Here is a 15691-nt window from a genome sequence, read left to right as displayed (position 1 = left end):
TTCCTTGTTTTGTATTGGTTAGATTGTGTGTTGTTGTCTGCCTGTATTTCGGAGCTGCGTGTTGACGCTCTGTTTGTTTGTTTAGTGTTTACGCATGGTTTACGTATTCACTCGCCTCTGTTTGTTTCGAGGCCGTGTATTGTATTTTTGCACTTTTGACTAGTAAAGTCTGTTGGACGAAGCCTCTGTGTCCTGCGCCTGACTCCTCCACCACATTCACATCGGTTCATCTGACAATTGTATTGGCTAATTAATGAAATATGACATTTACAGGGGCGAAAGGAACAATAGAAGGGGAGACAGATTTTCCTATGGTGTTGGTAAAATAATTGATAATGGATCATTTGAGATGAGATCACATGGAGCAGATTTAGGGGTTCAATAATTATTGTGAGATTAGTTATGAGGAATTAGATTGATACAAACGATTATTGATGAGTTAGGACTGGGGATATCTGTATCATGTTTTGTGTGTGCTTACCATCTTTAGATTACTGATGGTAATTGAAGGTTAACAAAATGTATAACCAGGAGAAATTGGAATGTTGCCCAGGGCTAGGGGGAGCAGTAGTGAAGTTAGGCAGTATTTAGGTCATAAAAGTGAGCTACCAAATTAAGTGGGGCCTGGCTATTTGTGGTTGTTGTTTTTCAAATTTGGTTTTTCAAATGAAAAACAACACACCTAGTATGATGGTTATAAAGGGTTGTTATGTTGTATTTAGGGGATTTTCAACAGTTCGTAGGTGGTGTTTACTATGCTGTGGGATAGAACGGTTTGTTGGGTGATTTCAATGGCCTCTGGGCTCTGTTTTGACTTTCTGGTGTTGATTGGTCATCCACACTGGTGGTTCTGGGGGCATGAGAGGAGGACTATGGGATGGTTTATTTTATCAAATTGAGGGTAATTTATAGTGCTGTGAAAAGTGTGAAGAAGATTATAATTTGGTAATAATAGGATTTGAAACATTAAAATAACAGAAGAGGGAGAGAGCTTTCCCTGAATGAAAGATACCTGTTGCTAGTCAATTGTACTAATCTTGGATTACTTTTACGGGATAGAAGTAAGTTGAGATATTATCAAATGTTGTCATTTACATTTCATTTTTATTATGCTTTAATAAACAACAAGTTGGTATTTGAAACTAAATTAATGCAATGAGCTGCAGTAATCAGAGGAAGGCACAATGTAATGCGAAACAGCTATTGCCTAGTTCATTGATTTAGTAATAAGATCAGGAAGATAGTAATAATAGGAAGCTGGATAGGATAATTTAAGATAGGGACTAGCTGTCCAGAAATAGATGAAGAATGATGAGCTTTTTGGGAATGATAGACTGCTGTAAAGCTTGGGTACTCCATTATGTACTGCATACTGGTAAATTAAGTGATCTTATCTATGGGAAGGCAATGGCAGCCCATGGTAAAATCATTTGGAACTCTGAGGAGGAAGAACAATTTATGAAGAGGAAAAAGTTGCTCACTTCCCAAACAGTCTTAGCTTTTCCTACATATAACAGGGATTTTACCCAAATGGTAGAGAGTAAAGAGGGATATGACATTGGTCGTGATTTAAAGATGGTGATGAGGGAGTTTTTTTGTTGGGCTATTAGATATAACTGCTCTGGTTAGCGGGAAAAATTGAAAACCATAGCAGCCACCATCTTAGGGGCGGTCAGTGTTTGTATGGGTATTCTTGTATTATGTGGTTGTTGTTTTGTTCCCTGTGTCCGAGGTTTGGTGAGTAAGGCGTTGATGAATGTAGTATCTCACCAAATGATGAGAGATGGACCGACTCCAGACTCTGACGAGGAGAGTGGGAAATGCGATCCTCCAGGCTTGGGAGATAACGAGGACTTTGACCCTGAAAGACCGCAATTGGATGAAATGTTTATTAGTTCTGATGTAATCTCTGAGATTAATCATGCTTGTAAATACATTTATCCTGAATGTGAAAACATTAAGTCAAAGGGGTGGATTGATAGATTAATTTGTATTTTAAGAATAATGACTAAAGGATTTCACCCCAAATACAGTATAAATGTATGAGGTGTTAGAGTTATAATGTAGTGTGAACCCACTAACAGAGGGGGTGAGTTAGAAACTGTTGAAAGCATTCCAGGGTGAAGGGGACTAAGAAATGGTTTATAGGTGGGCGGAGCAAAGTGCCTTTGTGTGTCAAGGGATATAAAAAATGTATGTATGTTTTTTGGCGCCAGAGCTCTCCATGAATAAAAATACAGATCATTCTTGCTGGTTACGGACCTTTGTTTAATTCATGATTAAACCAGAGAATTTACACCCTCTGGGAATTATTCAGAGCATTAAGTGACAATTACTCTGGACCCTGATCCTGTCCAGTTTTGCACCCCCTTGGGCTCATGCAGTGGGGGAGATCTTTGTGGGCTGTACTCAGCCTTGTCTCAGGGTAGTAAATAAGTTGATGGTCTGTTGATATCCCTCTACTGGTGTGGGGGCTGTGCTTTGGCAAAGTGGGGTTATATCCTCCCTGGTTGGCTCTGTCGGGGGTATCGTCTATTGCAGTATTTATGTTGCAATAGTCTATGTGCCGGGGGGCTAGGGTCAGTCTGTCCTATCTGGTGTAATTCTCGTCTTTTCTGGTGTGCTGTGTGAACTTAGGTATGCTCCTTCTACTTTTCCCATCTCTCTCTGTCTCTCTGTCTCTCTGTCTCTCTCTCTCTCTCTCTCTCTCTCTCTCTCTCTCTCTCTCTCTCTCTCTCTCTCTCTCTCTCTCTCTCTCTCTCTCTCTCTCTCTCTCTGTCTCTCTCTCTCTCTCTCTCTCAATTCAATTCAATTCAAGGGGCTTTATTGGCATGGGAAACATATGTTTACAATGCCAAAGCAAGTGAAATGGATAAACAAAAGTGAAATAAACAATAAAAAGTGAACAGTAAATATTACACTCACACAAGTTCCAAAATAATAGAGACATTTCAAATGCCATATTATGTCTATATACAGTGTTGTAATTATGTGCAAATAGTTAAAGTAAAAAAGGGAAAATAAATAAACATAAATATGGGTTGTATTTACAATGGTGTTTGTTCTTCACTGGTTGCCCTTTTCTTGTGGCAACATGTCACACATCTTGCTGCTGTGATGGCACACTGTGGTTTTTCACCCAGTAGATAAGGGAGTTTATCAAAATTGGATTTGTTTTCGAATTCATTGTGGGTCTGTGTAATCTGAGGGAAATGTGTCTCTAATATGGTCATACATTTGGCAGGAGGTTAGGAAGTGCAGCTCAGTTTCCACCTAATTTTGTGGGCAGTGTGCACATAGCCTGTCTTCTCTTGAGAGCCAGGTCTGCCTACAGCAGCCTTTCTCAATAGCAAGGCTATGCTCACTAAGTCTGTATATAGTCAAAGCTTTCCTTAAGTTTGGGTCAGTCACAGTGGTCAGGTATTCTAATTGTGTTGCTGTCCTGAGGTTCTGTGGGGTCTATTTGTGTTTGAGAACAGAGCCCCGGGACCAGCATGCTTAGGGGACTCCAGGTTAATCTCTCTGTAGGTGATGGCTTTGTTATGGAAGGTTTGGGAATCGCTTCCTTTTAAGTGGTTGTAGAATTGAACGGCTCTTTTCTGGATTTTGATAATTAGCGGGTATCAGCCTAATTCTGCTCTGCATGCATTATTTGGTGTTTTACGTTATTTTTTGCAGAATTCTGCATGCAGAGTCTCAAATTGGTGTTTGTCCCATTTTGTGAATTCCTGGTTGGTGAGTGGACCCCAGACCTCACAACCATAAAGGGCAATGGGTTCTATAACTGATTCAAGTATTTTTAGCCAGATCCTAATTGGTATTTCAAATTTTATGTTCCTTTTGATGGCATAGAATGCCTTTCTTGCCTTGTCTCTCAGATCGTTCACAGCTTTGTGAAAGTTACCTGTGGCGCTGATGTTTAGGCCGAGGTTTGTATAGTTTTTTGTGTGCTCTAGGGCAATGGCATCTAGATGGAATTTGTATTTGTGGACCTGGCAACTGGACCTTTTTTGGAACACCATTATTTTTGTCTTACTGAGATTTACTGTCAGGGCCCAGGTCTGACAGAATCTGTGCAGAATATCTAGGTGCTGCTGTAGGTGCTGCAGAAGGACCAGATAATTAGCAAACAGTAGACATTTAACTTCAGATTCCAGTAGGGTGAGGCAGGGTGCTGTAGACTGTTCTAGTGCGCTCGCCAATTCGTTGATGTATATGTTGAAGAGGGTGGGGCTTAAGCTGCATCCCTATCTCACCCCACGGCCCTGTAGAAAGAAATGTGTGTGTTTTTAGCCAATTTTAACCGCACACCTGTTGTTTGTGTACATGGATTTTATAATGTTGTATGTATTCCCCCAACACCACTTTCCATCAATTTGTATAGCAGACCCTCATGCCAAATTGAGTCGAAAGCTTTTTTGAAGTCAACAAGGCATGAGAAGACTTTGCCTTTGTTTTGGTTTGTTTGTTTGTCAATTAGGGTGTGCAGGGTGAATACGTGGTCTGTCGTATGGTAATTTGGTAAAAAGCCAATTTGACATTTGCTCAGTACATTGTTTTCACTGAGGAAATGTACAAGTCTGCTGTTAATGATAATGCAGAGTATTTTCCCAAGGTTGCTGTTGACGCATATCCTACGGTAGTTATTGGGGTCTCTCTTTCTCTCTCTCCCTCCCTCTCTTTCTCCCTCTCTCTACCGCACCTGCTGTCTTGACCTCCTAATGCTCGGCTATGAAAAGCCAACTAACATTTACTACTGAGGTGCTGACGTGTTGTACCCTCTACAACCATTGTGATTATTATTTGACCCTGCTGGTCATCTTTGAACATTTTGAAGAATGATCTGGCCTTAATGGCCATGTACTCTTATAATCTCCACCCGGCACAGCCAGAAGTGGACTGGCCACCCCTCAGAGCCTGGTTCCTCTCTAGGTATCTTCCTAGGTTCCTGCCTTTCTAGGGAGTTTTTCCTAGCCACCGTGCTTCTATATCTGCATTGCTTGCTCTTTGGGGTTTTAGGCTGGGTTTCTGTATAAGCACTTTGTGACATCTGCTGATGTAAAAAGGGCTTTATAAATACATTTGATTGATTGATTGATACTCACTTCTCCTCCTGGCTCCCTACCCCATCTCCTCTCTCACCTTCCTTCCCTCTCCCCCTCTCTCCCTGCTCTATCCCCTTTCCATTCAATCTCTCCACCTCTCTCCTCCTACAATATTCCTCTCCTGTCTCCCCCTCTGAAATGAAATTGTCATATTGAGCCACTGTATGACAATTTAACATGACAGCAAATGTGAAAAACAATATAAAAGATTTTGATAAAGCATAACTCTGGGTGACCTCATTCCAGGTAATTTGAAGTTTGTTATATAACAACTAATTCAGGCCTTCATCAATGTTTTCTTATTCCTTGATAGCCTTCTGTTAGTCAAAAACAAGGCCTACTGATGGTGAGGAGCAAGTTACACAGGAAATAGACTATTCCTCGACTATTAGTATGCGGTCTCAATATGGGACTTACAAGGGCATAGTATGTTTTACAGGGGCTGAAAGGGTAATGGGGTACAGTGACACACGTTTTAGGACATAGAAGTGAAACAGCATGTGACTATTTGAGGAACTACTTGAGGGAAACATGACATATTCCATGATCACGGTATAACTCCTGTAAACTCTTGTTGAAGTGAGAAGCATATGTGCTCTTCTGTTTATGGTGAGTATAACAGTTAACATCTATATATTTTTAACAGCGTTTGTTCAGTTTGACTATTTGATTGACTACTTCAATATAGTATTATTTACCATGATATAAATGTAACAGTTTAGGAACCAAGTTAGTTAATTGGATTACCCATAAGTAGGGCTGTCAAATGAGTGGTTAATGTATGCAATTGTATGATAAACTATGACTATATGGACCAGAGTTTTTCGTCATCATGTGACGTGACCAGGAAAACTTATTTTAGGTTTCTAGGGTTATGTGATGTCATTCAGTGAATACAGTATTGATTAATGTAAAAACAGTAGTAATTAAATATGAATCAGGCACATTCTTAACCAGTAAAATCCACTTGTATATTTTGAATTGGGAACTAGAACAACTGATGAAATATAATTATCTTATATGTTAGCAATCTGTTTTCATTCTGTAATTACCGTATGTCATATGTCCTCCACCTATGATGAAGCAGTTATTTAAAATGTTTTGTATTTGTGTCTATTATTCACATTAGATCTCAAGTAGCCTATAAGTTGAATACATCAGGAAGAGTCTCGAGAAGAACCTCATTGGACTCGATTGTTGGTGACAAGCCACTTTTAATTCCGAAAAGGAAACAACCTCCTTAATATGGAACTGAAAGTAACCATGTCAGGAAAAGGAAATGGGTCTACATATTCTCAGTTGAGTTTCTTTCTGTGCATTCTTCTGTATTGCTGGGTTCTATTTAATCCAGTAAATGGCTACTCAATGAAACACTGCAGAATCAGGGAATCTCTAAATATGTCTGTGCTATGTGATAGCAGGAACCTCAATGCCGTACCAGCAGACATTCCATCATTGGTGAGATCTGTAAACATAGCAAAGAATAACATTTCACAGATAAAAAGTGAGGACTTCAAAGATCTATCGATCCTCAAAATGTTAATCATGTACAGCAACAGGATCTCTCATGTGGAGAATGGGTCTTTTTCAGACCTGGTGGCTCTAGAGCAGCTGAATCTGGCCTTTAACAAACTCACGTCCCTCTCAGACCAAATGTTTAAGGGCCTGGACAACCTCGTAGTACTACAATTGGATAACAACCACATCTCAAGTATCGCATCATCATCTTTTCAGTTACTCTTCAGCTTGAAGGTACTGAACTTAACCAGCAACAAACTGCATTGTTTAAAGGAGCTTCAGCCCATTTTACAATTACCAAGCTTGCTGAAGTTGTTTATTGGGAACAACAGCTTGACCTCTTTGCAGTCACAGGAAATATCAAATAGGTCAATAGGGCTGACAGAGCTGGATCTATCCAGGAATCCTCTGGAGAGCTTCAGCGTCACAGCAGATATATTTCCCCATCTTAAGAAATTAGACCTCTCCTTCTGTGGCATTAATGAAAGCATGGAATGGGATGTGGCGGACAGGTATTTTCTGAGTAATGTGAGCAGTCTCGACTTGAGTGGCATTCAAATGTCTTTACAGGGGATGAGTTCGGTGCTCCAGAGCATCAACTTTTCATTGGCATCTCTGGGGCTGGATAAAATAGGAAGAGATAATCTCATTAATGTAGCCTGCCACATACCTACACTGAAGACACTCCGATTGCAATGTAACAACTTCAGTACTGTCTCTGACAAGCTGCTGCAGTCCTGCACACAGGTGACTGACCTTGACATATCAGGTAATAATATTACTGACCTGTCAGAAGACGCTTTTAGATCAATAAAAAATCTTAGAACTCTGAGACTAGACTATGACGGCCTCTCTTCTGTGCCGAATGCTACAAGGAATCTCCCCACATTGAAAAAATTGGATCTCAGCCACAACATCATCAAAACTTTAGGATGCTCGGATTTCTCCAATCTAAGAAGACTTGTAAAACTCTATCTTAACAACAATTTAATCTCAAACCTTGAATGTTGTGTTTTCCAGGATTTGAGGGCCTTAAATAGCCTGACACTTGGAAGGAACAGAATCCTAAACTTGGGTGATGCTTTCACGAAGGGTTTGCTAAATTTAAAGAGCTTGGATTTAGGATTCAATAAACTAACCAACATCAGAACAAAGTCCTTCAAAAGCTTAAGATCACTCGAGGATTTGTCTTTACATGACAATCAAATAAAGACACTGGAAGATGGGGCCTTTGTGGGTTTGGCCAAACTTAAAATACTTGTCCTGCTAAACAATGTTATCGGTAGAAATGAAATCCGAGGTGCTGTGTTCAAAGGACTTAGAATATTAAAAACTCTCAATTTGGCTTCCAATGCTATCAGATATGAAAAAGATGAACTACTCCAACAACCACCCTTCACTGACCTGTCATCTCTGGAAAACCTCTACATATTTAGTCAGCATTATAGTAAGTATAAGATACAGAATTATCTACCTTCCAACTTTCTTGAAGGTCTGAAAAAGTTATCAGAGTTCCAAGCAGGGAATCTTCACATTATGTTCCTGCACCCTAACACATTCATTCACACACCCCAGATGTTGTCTCTTGATATCAGCCAGAATTGGATCAAAGCCCTCTCCCCAAAGCTCTTTCACCCAATCCCCAAGCTCAAAAGACTCACCGTCTCCAAAACTGAACTTGGGTCATTAGATTTCCTTATAGAAGCCAACCTCACTCAAGTCCGTTTCTTAAAAGTGAGACAGAATGAAATTACATGGACCAATGAGACAGTGTTGCACTCTCTCCCAGCCTTAACTCTCCTGGATATGCAAAGGAATCCTTTCATCTGTGACTGCAGAAATGCTTGGTTTGTTCAATGGGCGGAGAGCAACAACCAAACACAAGTTGCTTATGCCTATGACTATCCATGTAGCTATCCAGAAGATCTAAAGGACAGTAAACTGTTGGACCTGGACACCCACTCTTGTTCAGTGGACATAGGCTTCTTCTACTTCATCTCAACCACTTCTCTGGTCCTCCTCACCCTGCTGGGGTCCTTTATCTATCATCTCCTGAGGTGGCAGGTGGTATATGCCTACTACCTCTTCCTGGCTTATCTCCATGACACCAAGCGGAAGAACAGACAAACTCCTCATCAGTACGATGCCTTCATTTCCTACAACACCCATGATGAATCCTGGGTCATGAGGAAGCTGCTGCCAGAGTTGGAGGGAGAGCAGGGCTGGAAGTTGTGTCTGCACCACCGGGACTTCCAGCCAGGTACCACATATTCAGCACAACAATTGGTCATTGTATTGAAATGCGTTGTTATTTCAGAATTTTTTTATGAAAATTCACATTTTATATGAATATTCTGGACGTAACACAGGCTTGTGTGAGTGACCTGCATCCAGTATAACATTGAATGCCATCTGAAACAGGAAGTTGCATAATACTAAGAGTGCACAGATTCAGTTGAAACCAGTAACTACATACACATACAACTAGTAGTAAATTGTCCAAAATCACTGCTTACAAAGGATTTGTTTCTCACTGTGTTCCACAGGTAAACCCATCATAGAGAACATCACAGACGCCATCTACAGGAGCAGAAAAACCATCTGTGTGATCACCCACCGATATCTGGAGAGCGAGTGGTGCTCCAGAGAGATACAGGTGGCTAGGTTGGTTTAATGTCTTTCTCTTTATAGTTGTATGACTGCCCAGGGGTTTGTTTCCCTGAAGCTTCATAGCTAATATTAACTTTCTTTCTCTCAATGTCCCAGACCCACTCCACTTATTGAACAGCAAAGTGCTTTATTTGACAAATGTTGTTTCTACACAATTTACATTCAAACATCGATTTTTATAATTTTTACTCTCTTGCGGCTTTGCATCTGGGTTGTCGAGAGAAAACAATGTGCCATGTTGTTAGCTTTAGGTATGATGTTTTTCGGAAAATCACCCATGTATGGGACTCGGGTCGTCTACGCAAACACTGAAATAAAAGACTCTGCTCTCTCCAGCTTCCGTCTTTTTGATGAGCAGAAGGATGTGCTGATCCTGGTGTTTCTAGAGGAGATCCCAGAACACCAGCTCTCACCCTACCACCGCATGAGGAGGCTGGTGAAGAAACGCACCTACCTGAGCTGGCCCAGAGCTGGGGAGCACACCGGGGTCTTCTGGCAGAAACTCCAGGTGGCTCTGGAGACCAGGGACTGGCCTGAGGAGAACCCCATCCTCACCGGGGTGGAGAGACAGTGACATAGACAACTGTCATGCTCTGCTTTATATTCTATTTTTGGTAACATTTTATATATTACATGATTGAATAACATTGACCAATGCTAATATTTAATCAATCTAAGGATATAATAGGCCTACACTTAGTTACATGTGTTGATTACTATTTCTATTAACCTAGCTAATATTGCTCATTCTGATACTTCTTAACTCTTTTTAAAAAACTTTTAGCATTATGTGTGTATTGTTTTGCATTGCTATATATTACTGCACTGTTGGAGCTAGAAAACACAAACATTTCGCTGCACCTGCGATAACATCTGCAAATCTGTGTACGTGGCCAATAAACTTTGATTTGATTTGATTAGTTACCTCTTACTTGTTGTTTTTAGCTTCTTTAAAAACACTGATTCTCTTTGGAATGAACAGCTCTTAAAAAATAAAATGTAGCATTATCATTATTACATTAAATTAACTTTGTGCAATATGTATTTTTCCTTGTCAGATGAAGTATGTTGGTGAAAGAACACTTGCTATATATTGGAGCTACAGTGTGTGACTAGTTTTAATATTAATACAGAGTTCAGTTAACCTTTTCCTTGAGGTGAAACACACACACACACATACCCACACACATACCCCCCCACACACACACACACACACACACACACACACAGAGGTTTAGCCTTTCTGCTGAACATATTACAATATCATAGCCTGACATATTGCAAAATAATTAATATTTATTGGTGCTGGATACAAGCATTTTTCTTTTTTACCTGTCAGCTCAGCGATAATAGATAAATCACCAACAAACCCAAGCCGAATCTGATGAGTTGGAATTATCACAGAGTGTGGTCTCATTTCTACTAAATAAGATTACCACACAGACTGTTGCAGGAAGTATTACACACTTTGCATAACAGCCTATTGTGATTTTGGTGCAAGATAGTGATAACTCCTAGCCTACAGCACAGCTCCGAACCATATGGTTTTAATATCACCCCTACGTCATTAGTAATATACCAATAGGAGACAATGTAATATTACATTAACCACCCATATTTATTAATCAATTTGTCAACTGCAAAGCACAATTCAAATAATAGTCTTCTTTGTCGTTATACATTTTTGTTCATACATTTTACTTGTATTATAGATAGAACATGTTGAACTGTTTAAAAGGCATTAAGAAAAGTATTCTAGGAATTTGAAAAGGGGAAAGCAGTATATTTGCATGTTGTCCTCAATCAATTAAATCCATATTTTGTTTATGAAAAAAAAGTATAATCAATAAAAACTACATTAACATCTATATCATATTCTTTTATCTCTGTAACTAATGACTGTAACACTAATAAACACCCAGTCTATCAGTAACCCACCAGGATAACATTAAATAGCTTCCCACTGGGCATAGACGTCCATTCAACGTCTATTCCACGTTGGTTAAACGTAATTTCATTGAAATGACATGGAAACAACGTTGCTTGAACCAGTGTGTCCCCAGTGTGTTTCCTATACTGCTATGGAATTCAAACAAATATACAGGAGATTTAAGAGTCCTGATTTCCTTTCTCTACCAACATGCTTCCCAGGGTTGGGCTAACAGCAATATGCTCGGACAGTGAAGGGCATTTTGTGTGTGTCTAATGTTTGCCTATCTCTTTAAACTAACAGGCTTTGAGGCAGTGCCACATTTTCATGGAATGAGATTTACAGAGTTAACAAGAAACAGAGCTATTGGGTGTGTTGGGCACCTCTCTCTCAGGGAGAGACAAAAAAAAAAGACTATTTCTTGCCTGGGAAAGCCATCATTCACAGTGGTTCATATTACAGTGAGAGAGTCTATTGGTTGTTATAACAGATTTAACCATTGGTCATGTACCATATGGATGATTAGGACATGTTAAGATAGGCTTTGCCAGAACCGATCATGGTTTGAGTTCCCAGGGCTCACTAAATACCCAAATCTCCATGGAACTTACTGGGAGCTGATGCTATAATTATGTTCAAAATATTGTCTTTTGTAGTCAACAGTAACATATCTTCTATGATACTATGATACCATACATATAGTAAAAATCCAAATACTTCAAAATCCATCATACTTAAGAATGAGTGTTAACTGGGGTGGCAGGTAGCCTAGCGATTAAGAGCGTTGGGCCAGTAACCGAAGGGTCACTGGTTCGAATTCCTGAGCTGACTTGGTGAAAGGTCTGTCAATGTGCCCTTGGGCAAGGCACTTAGCCCTAATTGCTCCTGTAAGTTGCTCTGAATAAGAGCATATACTAAAATGTAAATTTGACCGTTTGGATGTTGTAGCGCTGCATTCTGCGTGTTTTAGCAACAGATGGTGCTGTTGTATAACAAGTTGAACAGTGTTCATAATGTTGTGTATAGGGATAGTAACGCGCCGGCCCTCCAGTCAGATCTCCATGGTTGGATCAGAGAGGCAGGCCATTCCTAAACCCTATGCCCAGGAGAGTGCCTCCTGTGTAACTCAAGATTGAGCGTGTGTGTTTGAGAGAGAAATGCAGGCCCTGTTTCGATTTCCTTCAAACATTTTGATAAATTGGTAGCTTTTTACAGAGAAACATGATCTAGCAACTGCTGAAAATAACATAGAGTTTTGGTTTTGAGAGGAAATAATTTACCTTGTCCTTTGCCCCCGTTTCTCTCTCTATCTCTCTCTCTCTCTCTCTCTCTCTCTCTCTCTCTCTCTCTCTCTCTCTCTCTCTCTCTCTCTCTCTCTCTCTCTCTCTCTCTCTCTCTCTCTCTCTCTCTCTCTCTCTCTCTCTCACTCTCTCTGAGTCTTCTTGGGTAAGTCTCTAAGAGCTTTGCACACCTGGATTGTGAAATATTTGCCCATTATTCTTTTCAAAATTCTTCAAGCTCTGTTAAAGTGTTGGGGATCATTGCTATACAGTAATTTTCAAGTCTTGCCATAGATTTTCAAGCAGATTTAAGTCAAAACTGTAACTTAGCCACTCAGGAACATTCACTGTCTTCTTGGTAAGCAACTCCAGTGTAGATTTGGCCTTGTGTTGTAGGTTATTGTCCTGCTGAAAGGTGAATTGCTCTCCCAGTGTCTTGTATTAAGCAGACTGAAGGTTTACCTCTAGGATTTTGCATGTGCTTAGTTCCATTCCATTTATTTTCATCCTGAAAAACTCCCAAGTCTTTGCCGATGTCAAGCATACCCATACCATGATGCATCCACCGCCATTCTTGAAAATAAGTGAGGTGGTGGATTTGCCCCAAACATAAGGCTTTGCATTAAGGCCAAAAAGTGTATTCCTTTGCCGTGTTTTTAAAAATGATTACTTTAGGGCCTTGTTGCATACAGGATGCATGTTTTGGAATATTTTTATTCTTATTTTCACTCTGTGGGGAGTCTATTATGTTGATCCATACTCTGTTTTCTCCCATCACAGCCATTGCACTCTGTAACTGTTTTAAAATCACTAATGTCCTTATGGTGATATCTTTTGTGTGGATCAATGTGTATTTTAAGTAGATCAATGACCACCCAAAAATCACAATTACATCTATTTCAATCTCACTTTATAACACAACAAAATGAGAAAAAATCCAAGGGGGGTGAATACTTATGATACCCACTGTATGTTTACATTGCCAACGAAAATTTATCTCACTCTCTCTCTCTCTCTTTCTTGCGCTCTCTCCCCCGCTCTCTCCCTTGCTTATTTGCTCCCTTTCCCTCTGACGTTTTAGAAACATCACAGCACCATGTATACACAATATAACATGTTTTTATGTCCGTTTTAGTGTGTTTGGACAGCTAGCGTTGGTGGCTAACCACTGCTAATGATCCCCTATACTGTAGGCTTTTCACTAACAAAGACATATTCTAACCAAGACCTTAAATTAGCACTCACACTGTGCAGAGAGAACCTCAATTACAATTTAATTGCTGCCTGCTAGTTGGGAAGACACATGGTTATGGTGATCTAAATGATTACATTTGATTATTTTGTGTTCTGTGGGGAAAATAGGTTGGGCTTGTCACAATGATTATTGAGGGCCTTTTATGTGGAATAGAAAACTCTGAAATTGTGTTTAGAAAATCTGTGTTTGCTGGAACATTTTACACAGAATTTGTGACAAACACAACATACCTTACTTACTTACTTACTTGAGTTTTTCCTGACCACTTGAAAGGATCAGGGAAAACTCAGTGCCCTCTTTTTAACTAAGGTCTAAGAGTTTTTCCTGGTCCGATGATGTGAGTCGTGCGTGGCTGACGAAACAACGGTGGTAGGCCTGATCACCAACGAGACAGAGACCTGCCAGGCCCAGCGGATCAATGGGGGAGAGCTCTCAGTCGAACAGCTGACAACAGCTGCCCACTCTCTATCTGCACTGACTCTATGCTCACCCACAGGTCTCTGCCTACACAGTCACACACACCTACACTGACACTCTTGCACACACACACACATACACACAATCTCACATACACACACATCACACACACACACACACACACACACACACACACACACACACACACACGCACACGCACACGCACACACCCACTCACCACTTACATTGCTGCTATATTGATTATTATTACCGTTAGTATTTATCCTGCTACCAGTCACTTTTTTACCCATTTATACAGTACCTACCTCAATCACTCATTTTTTTGTGTTTAGTTTAGTTTTATTTTATTACTTTTATTACTGCATTGTTAGGAAAGTAAGCGTTTCACTGTTTTACACCTGCTGTATCCTGTGCACATAACAAATATACGTTGAAACTTGATCAGGAAAAACTCACGCCGCTATGTTTGGCTCGATTATTCATTATGTCCAGTGATTTAAAAGAGGGAAACCCAGACCTTGAAATTCACTTCAACCAAATACATTATTCCTCATGTCTGATATGAGGGTAAAGCATTTTCCACATCTGTCAAGACCTTCAAAACACATCAGTCATCAGTGTTAATTGTTGCATATTGTATGTAAAAGCTGAGCTAGCTCAGAACACAAGCTTGCCTCCACCCACTGGGCAAAAACAGCTTGAATCAACGTTCTTTCCAAAACTGATTGGATTTGAAAAAAGTTTTTAACCTAAATCCAATGACATGGTGACATGTTTTGTTGATTTCACATTGAATTCACGTTAGTTGACAACTCAACCAAATGTAAATCAAAACTAGATGTTGAACTGATGTCTGTGCCCAGTGGGCAGCTTCTAGCCACAACTGCTTAAACAGACACACAGACACAGACACAGACACACACAGACAGACACACACACACACAGCTCTCACAAACAGACCTCTCTCCCCACAACTCTTTAAAAAGCCATGCGTAGGTGGAATACTCAGTATTTTAGGGAAATGTGATCCCATGCTATAAAAATATAGCAGGCAGGCTTTGAACATTGACTGTGTGTCTGTGTGTGTGTCGGTGTGTGTGCTGAGCCTTTGTGATGAGTGGTCTCAGCTGTGCAGGACACACAGTCATGACAACCAATCAGAGATAATTCAGAATCAGAGTGGATATGACGGCTACATGGTCACCCGGGGGGAACTGTGTCTGTCTGTCTGTCTGTCTGTCTCTCTCTCTCTCTCTCTCTCTCTCTCTCTCTCTCTCTCTCTCTCTCTCTCTCTCTCTCTCTCTCTCTCGCTCTCTCTCTCTCTCTCCCTCTCTCGCTCTCTCTCTCTCTCTTGCTCTCGATTCCTTTCTATTCCACCGTTTATCTAGCTACCTATACCACAGTCATTGGTTTATAATGACAACCAACATTTTCCATACTTTGCCTATTTGGTATTATGTTGGTTGGCACAATGTAGCCTACAGTGTGTTCTATT

General features: G+C 40.2%; 1 protein-coding gene across 2 annotated transcripts; it reads left to right on the top strand.

The window, feature by feature from the left end:
• The first annotated feature begins 5626 nt into the window (after positions 1 to 5626).
• On the top strand, positions 5627 to 10272 carry LOC121549756 (toll-like receptor 13). 2 transcript variants are annotated; one of them, XM_041861620.1, is made up of 4 exons: positions 5627 to 5714; positions 6235 to 8883; positions 9170 to 9287; positions 9630 to 10272. In XM_041861620.1, the coding sequence occupies exons 2-4, from the start codon at positions 6351 to 6353 to the stop codon at positions 9865 to 9867; spliced, it is 2889 nt and encodes a 962-aa protein (XP_041717554.1). In that variant the 5' UTR covers positions 5627 to 5714; positions 6235 to 6350; the 3' UTR covers positions 9868 to 10272. The 2 variants fall into 2 exon arrangements, with proteins under 2 accessions (XP_041717554.1, XP_041717555.1); XM_041861621.2 differs by having other exon boundaries at positions 9170 to 9279; positions 9630 to 9742.
• The last annotated feature ends 5419 nt before the right edge of the window (positions 10273 to 15691 follow it).

The sequence above is a fragment of the Coregonus clupeaformis genome, chromosome 34 (assembly GCF_020615455.1).
Source record: "Coregonus clupeaformis isolate EN_2021a chromosome 34, ASM2061545v1, whole genome shotgun sequence".
Classification (NCBI taxonomy): domain Eukaryota; kingdom Metazoa; phylum Chordata; class Actinopteri; order Salmoniformes; family Salmonidae; genus Coregonus; species Coregonus clupeaformis.
This window is presented reverse-complemented; position numbering and strand designations above follow the sequence as displayed.